At 43.7% G+C, this 7,511-nt stretch overlaps 1 protein-coding gene across 1 annotated transcript; it reads left to right on the top strand.

Moving 5' to 3' along the window:
- Positions 1 to 1,395: 1,395 nt before the first annotated feature.
- Positions 1,396 to 6,929, top strand: chadlb (chondroadherin-like b; the record flags this gene model as incomplete). The annotated part of the gene is made up of 8 exons (XM_080833827.1): positions 1,396 to 1,455; positions 2,044 to 2,211; positions 2,399 to 2,593; positions 2,750 to 3,051; positions 3,358 to 3,856; positions 4,470 to 5,156; positions 5,994 to 6,160; positions 6,632 to 6,929. The coding sequence occupies 8 exons, from the start codon at positions 1,396 to 1,398 to the stop codon at positions 6,927 to 6,929; spliced, it is 2,376 nt and encodes a 791-aa protein (XP_080689953.1).
- Positions 6,930 to 7,511: the final 582 nt, after the last annotated feature.

Here is a 7,511-nt window from a genome sequence, read left to right as displayed (position 1 = left end):
GTGCTCTACACATTCCAATTTCAATTCTATTTGTTTTTTAAATTGATTTTAATTTTTGTCAAAATAATTATGTGAGTGTACATATGCATTTTAGAAAGCATTTGACAATAACAAAATATACTCAGGTGACTGAAGTAGGGTAAGAAATTAACGCAAGGTTGCTGATGCATGCCTTCATAACATTTAACTCACCTTACAAGAAGGATCAGGTATAAGAGAGTTTAGGTATAAGTTTGTCTAGTGCACATTATCAAGCTATGACCATGATATATTTATATTGAACTGGTTCATGTTTGTGGTTTGTATTGACTTTAACATGCTCAGTGCCACTCAATTAAATGGATACAAGTGCATTTACATTTCAAAGTATTGTTTCATATCTTCAATGTGAAAAATAATCCCCTTGATTTGTAGATGAAGAATCCCTTTGAATGTTTTTAAGTAATGTAGATCTTCATGCTGATGGTAGTTGCCAATAACATGTTGCCGGCTGCAAACCCATTAAGATTTGTACACTCATGACATGGTTGTAGAATGTGGTTGTTTCATGGTTCATCTGTAATGTGTACAGCATATTTTCACTTGTCTGGAGTCGACATTGTTTGGTACTGTTTTCTTAAGCTGAGACACAGAATTCTATAGCACTTTGAACGCGCATAGGATTGGAGCTAGCGAGTGTTGGTCGGCCTGAATGGGGGATAAAAGAAGTTTATTCTAGATGGGGAACGGCTAAGGGAGGACTGCTGTACAGACCAGACAATGTGAGAGAACATACGGCTGCAAGCGGATCAAGAGTTTGTGACCGAGGAGGCTATATAACGAAACAAAATTCAAAAATAATTCAGGCCCGGGAGATCATTTAGTTTGGTAGAACTTTTTTGGAAGAAAGGTTGCTGAGGGTAAATTATTGAGTAAACCAGGTGTTTTTAACTCGACGCTATATTTTTGTGGTTTTGCGTGGTCACGTTATGGAAATGTGCGACAGGAAAAATACTTTTCAGGTCAGAGTGTAACCACCAGTGGCTACAACATACTGTGTTCCATGGTTTATTTATAAGAGACACTGCAGCCTAGAGTCAGTGCCCAGTGTGAAAACACTGCGCGCCTTTGTGCAATCCGACGTTGCCAGCTAAACTGAGGTCTGAAGTGAGCTCCCCTGGGGGACACCGCACACATACCTTGCCGACTAAAAATTCTTGGGGCTTCCATTTCTTTTGGGTAAGTTTCTTTCTTGGGTTCATAACCATAGTTTGGCCTATCCGAGTCAAGATTTTCTGTGTTCATGATTTAGGTGTCTGAATATTTCTATTATAATGTTGGGTTGTTTTATCTTTTTTTAACTGACGTTGTAGCTGTTCAAGTGTTTCTCCTGTGTGATTTGGATTACTCACTTTGATGGATGCACTTTCAAACCGTGCCACTGGACAGCTCCCGCACACATCTGATTATACAAGTGTAAGTTCTTTACTGACGTGTTCCAAGTGTGCAAAATGTATAGGCCTACTACTGTCCCTACTGTTTAACCTATTACAAATAGTTGCTCTACTGCTTACTTTAACTTTGAAGTGAGATTGGGTCTTATTTCTGTGTAGCCTATTGGGAATTTCTCATGCGCATCGACTTTGCGCGAAGAGAAATCTTACTTCATACATTCTGCTTAGCAAACTGAGGGTCTGATATGACCGACACGGGTCAGTGATATGTCTAACCCATGAAAGACATTACCTGTTTGTGCATTTTAGTTATTGGATTGGGAAATTAGTGTAAAGGTGTTCTCAAATCGCAGTCTTATATCGATTCTACCGCTAGGACAGTAGGCTACGTTGTAGTGTGCCCACGCATACCAGAATTTTGAGAAGGCTAAAAAATGAGGCTAATCCAAAAATATGTCGGTAGATTACAGGATTAAGGTAATGATTCGGTAAAATCACACATTTCTTTAATTACTATGAAAACATTGTCATCTCTGCTACTTTACTTGAAGGCAGTAAGATTTAGGAGTTGTTTATTTAACTTTACAAATATTGCGCTTCTCCTATACAGATGTTTAAATCGTACGTCTCCCTCTGGCCAGTAATGGCGTTGTTAATACTTGGGATTCCTGGGGCGCATTCAGCCAAATGTCCAAAATTGTGCGTATGTGACACAGTACAACTCACGGTTGCGTGCGTCAACAAGAATTTAACGGCGGTTCCCCCGACTATTGATGAGGTGAGATGGCACATAAAATGGTGCACATTATTTGACATTAGGAAAAGTTCTAATAGTATTCCTTTTATAATAAACCTCGTCATGAAGTACTTATTAATTGTAACACAATTGGTATAATTTAAACATGGCGTAATTTTGAGGTGTTTGGTTCGTACATAAGACAAGAAGCAACCCTGTTTCCATTCAGATCACGGTGAAGTTAGACCTGAGAGGGAACGACATCCAGGAGCTTCCTACTAATGCCTTCAAACACACGCCATACCTTACCCACCTGTCCATGCAGCGCAGCAACATCCGCACGGTGCGCGAGGGCGCATTTCGTGGCCTGGGTCGCCTCGTCTTTCTGAACCTGGCCAACAACAACATTGAAATTCTCTTTCAGGTGACTTTTGCCCTGTTGTTTACAAACAAGGAATTTAAAATGTAAAAACAGTCGTACATAAATACATTTAATCAATGTGATACATTGTTATATGTACCTTGTAAAATATGAGCATGAAATTCACCTCATATCTTAACTCTCTTTGGTCCATATCAGGAGTCATTCGATGGACTGTCCTCCCTGAAGCAGCTTCTTATTGACCGAAACAGGGTGGAGGAGATCAAGCCGGGGGCTTTCTCTCAGCTTGGCTTCCTCAACCTGCTATCCCTCACCCACAACCAGCTTGTTTACCTGCCCAATATGGTCTTCCAGGGCCTACAAAACATCAAGTGGCTGCGCCTTAGTCACAACTCTCTCAATAACCTGGCCCTTGAGGCTTTTGCTGGCCTCTTCACTCTCACAAGACTCAGCTTGGACCACAATGAGCTTCAGTTTTTCCCAACCGAAACTATGACCAGGTGATCTTGACTAGTCATTTACATTCAGTTTAAATGCAGGTTTTTGACAAGACAAAATGTAGCCGAAATAAATCTGTTAGGGGCCAAACTGTGACGAAGAGGTACTTAAGTGTGAACATTTTAGAGGCCCTATGAATTTTTGAGCAACATCACTTGAACTCCTGATCTGCAGATCAAATGGATGTGAAATTAGTGTTATCAAGGGAATATTTACCTGAAGTAAATCTGACCATTGGACTGAAAGGCTAAAACTGTCCTTTTACAACACATTCACATTTCAATATACGTTTTGTCCATCCCTCTTAGACTTCCAGAGGTGACACGTTTGGATCTGAGCTACAACCCCATGACCTACCTGGGTGAGGACGCTGTCTCCATGTCCAAGCTCACCCACCTCCTCCTGGACCACATGTCCTTGCAGGACTTCTCCAATACTGCTGTGCTAGCCACCAAGAGCCTCACTCACCTGGACCTGAGCCACAACCAACTGCGCGTCCTGCAGCCGCTGGCTGACGGCTCCCCAAAGCTAACACGCATCAACTTAGCTGGGAACCCCATCTACTGCAGCTGCTACCTGCGGCCGCTGCGGGAGTGGGCCCTGCGGGAAAAGGTACGACTGGGTGGCACCTGTGGAGGTCCGCCTCACCTGTCCGGGGAGAACCTGGAGGCAGTGCAGCCGGTGAATTTGCGGTGCCAGAGCCAGGAGGCCATGCTGAAAGCGGAGCTGGAGGACCAGGAGAGGGTTACCCTGCCCACCACTCCACCCCCAAACAAGGTCAAGTGTCCAGCTGAATGCCACTGTGAGGTGAGAGAAGCATGGCTGGGTGGTCGGATCAAGCTGTCGGATTTGTTTTTGTGGAGAATTACGAAAGATGAAAAAAAAGTAGCAGCATTATGTGTAAAACATTCCTGAATAGAATGACCTACAGAGCAATTTTACACATTATTGTTGCCTGGAAAAGTGCATTTGAATGATTCCCAGTTTATTTGGTCATTAAAACAGCAATGTGGAGTTTTGGTCTATAACTAGAGTTGCAAAAAACTTTAACTTTGGCTTGCAAATACCAACAGCAGCACAGTTGGCACTAATACAAGCTTGCTAGCATGCTAACTGGTGTCTTGGGGCGATATAATAAGCTATGAAAGCTTTTCTTACTATTTTGCGTGGTGGTCTGACTTGGACCACAGAACTACATAGTGCATAACCTGGGTGGCTAGAGGGAATGACAAGTCTGTTCTTCACAACCCATCAAAATGAATATGAAGACGATACTCAAACAAGTCGCATATAAATTATGCCTCCAAAAGAGTTTCATTCCTACATACAACTGCTTTAAGCCTAGTCATTTGCTAGATATATGCGTTAATGATTATGGGTTTGATCTTGAGGCCAGAACCTGAGGTGTTTTCCTTCACAGGCTGATATCTTCCATTCCTCCTGTGAAAACCGAGGCCACACCAAAGTCCCTCGCGGCTTTGCCCCAAACACTCGCCTGCTTGACTTGCGTGGCAACCACTTCCACTACCTCCCTAGCAACAGTTTCCCAGGCCTCCCCGAAGTGGTTTCCCTCCATCTGCAGCGCTGCAAGATCCACGAGCTTGAGACGGGGGCCTTCAATGGCATGAAGGGCCTCATCTACCTCTACCTGTCTGAGAACGACCTCAGCTCACTCAGCCCAGACACCTTCAAGGGCCTGCCTCAGCTCACTTACCTCCACCTGGAGAAGAACCGCTTCACCCAGTTCCCCAAGGGGGCATTCAAGCTGCTGCCTGGCTTGTTGGCACTGCACATGGAGAACAATTCCATCGGGAAGCTGGAGGCCGGGGTTTTGGCAAGTGCGGAGCACCTGAGGGGGCTGTACCTCACCTCAAACGTCATCAGCAGTGTCTCTCCGAGGGCTTTTGACCCTGCACCTAACCTCGACACTCTCCATCTGGGGAACAACAAGATGAAGGACGTGCCCAGTGATTCCCTATCCAAGGCCAGCAGCCTGGGTGAGCTCCGCCTCTCTGGGAATCCCATTCGCTGGGTGGCTGCTGAGGCATTCCGGCCAGTTGGGGTCACCTTGAAACACCTTTATCTTGACAACATGGGTTTAGAGAAGGTAGGTGGTGCCAGAATGTCATCCTTTAGTTGGTTAGTTAGTTATAGATAGATAGATAACTGTTTTGATTCCTAAAGGGAAATTGCAGTCCTGCATCAGCAATGAATAACAAAGCATACATAAACAGACAAAAACAGATACTAAGGCAGGTAAAAACACAGTATTAACAACATTTGAATTTGATACAGCTCTAACTGTGCAAACTAAAAGTAGAATGTGCATTGCCACTCAGGATAAGCATCCTTTTCCGGCACAGAGGGGAGTCATTATAAATTGCTATTGCAGTGGGCAGGATTGACTTCCTGTAGAAGTTCTTAATACAGTGGAGTTGAAGGAGCCTCCAACTGAAAACACTCTGCTATCTGTCCATTATGTTGAGCAGTCTGTGCAACATCCTTCTCTCAACAAGAAACTCTAAGGGCTCCAGAACAGTCCCCAGCACAGAGCCAGCCATCTTTATCAGCTTGTTCAGTTTCCTAGTGTCACTGGCTCTGATGCTGCTGCTCCAACAGATGGCTATGATAATCTTATCAAAAAACAGTAAAGTGCTTTATGGATATAAACAAGATTAAGATACATGATGGAAAAGGTGACCTAGGGCAGAATGGCTGGAGCAAGTCCAAAGCAGCATGACAAGGACATTTTAACATACAATATTGGCAGTCAGCACTGATAAATACAGCACCTGTAACCATGGAATATTGTGTAAATCATGTAATTGGAAGGGTTGCTCTGTGCAGAAAGACATATACAGATAATCAGTCTTATTAAAAGTACATTTTAGGAAGTCCTGTGTGCCTCTTTAATGACCTCTCCTCTCCACACCTCCTTTCCTAGATGTCTAAGGACTCTCTGTCTGGGCTGGGGTCCGGCCTACAGAGCCTCTTCCTGGAGGGGAACTACATGGAGGAGGTGCCTGACCTGAGGCCTCTGACTGGGCTGGAGGTCATAAACCTGGCGGAGAACCCTTTTCACTGTGACTGCCCACTGCTGCCTCTACGCAAGTGAGTCACATACTGACAAAGCCCACAGATGTAGACTGCCCCCTGGTGTGTAAGTTAGAAAAGGTTCAGATTTGCTTTCATTCAGATCACACCTCTGAGGTCTAAATAAACATCTGGTATGCATAACTCTGTGCTTAATATGTAATGCATGCAAGAACTATAGGACCATAATGACCGGAGGACCCATTTCATATATTTATTTCCAAGATAACCAGTGAATTACAAAGTGGCTAGAGCAAGAACGAGTTCTAAAGAGACGAGTTAATGGAACTAAACGCATAATATTATGTCAATACAGTGACTAAAGACCAAAATTATAGTAAGCCATCCTAGAAATAGTGTTGGGGAGAAAAATGCAGTTCACCGAACAGCTCTGAATGATAAACAGGCTGTGTCCCTGGTTTATTTTGATGCGTTTGTTTGCACTATGACCTTACCCTTTGCTGTTCTTGTGTGTGTGTGTTTGTTAAGGTGGCTTGATAAGGTGAACCTGAAGGTCAGAGCCACCTGCGCTCACCCGCCAGAGCTGAAGGGTCAAAGGGTCAAGGACGTCCACATCTTCAAGAGCTGTCCAGGCGAGAGGCCATCCTCCACACAAGCCCCCCGCACCTCCAAGCCCCCAAAAGCCACCAAGCCCAAACCTTCCCTCCTAAACGGACCCAAGGTGGTCCGTGTGATGAAGGCCAGAGCCAGGCCAGGCAAGAGGCACACCCAGCCCCAGACACCACAGGTGGCAAAGCAAGCCACAGTTAAGAGGAAAGTGGTGTGATTCATGCAGGATCCATCACATATATTCAGTTGTAGTTTAGTTACTACGAAGGACAACACATCTGGAGCCATACATGGATGTCAGTTGATTTAGATTCGCTCACTTCCAGATTTTTGATTTAAATCTACATTCATATATTAGTGTTCTGAGGTGGCCACAGTTCAGAGATAAGGACATATTCAGTATGTATGGGAAAACTGTGATGTTGATCATGTAACAATCTTGCCTTTTTTTAGTAAGGAGTGTTTACTCAAGTCATGTCTTGTTTTCAACATCTATTCATTTGGTTGTGAATGTAATTCCAGCTATCCTAAAACCAGTGTTATTGTTCAGACTAACAGTAAACCACCACAGTTAGATTATGTCATTCCAGCAGAGCTGCATAAAAGCAATGGCAATAAAAATGTTCATTCTTCAAACAGAATCTTTGATAGAGAAACTTAGATGTTGTGACAATAGAATGCATGTCTTTCTGGATTACACAGCATTGCAATGGCAACATTTTGAAGATAATTACCAACAACAGGGTTTACAAAGTTCCACATAGTTCACTTTAATGTGATGTATCATCTAGCCAACTGT

This window comes from Sprattus sprattus (assembly GCF_963457725.1).
Source record: "Sprattus sprattus genome assembly, chromosome: 3".
Lineage (NCBI taxonomy): Eukaryota > Metazoa > Chordata > Actinopteri > Clupeiformes > Clupeidae > Sprattus > Sprattus sprattus.
The sequence above is the reverse complement of the archived record's forward strand: the minus strand, read 5'-3'. Positions and strand labels throughout refer to the sequence as shown.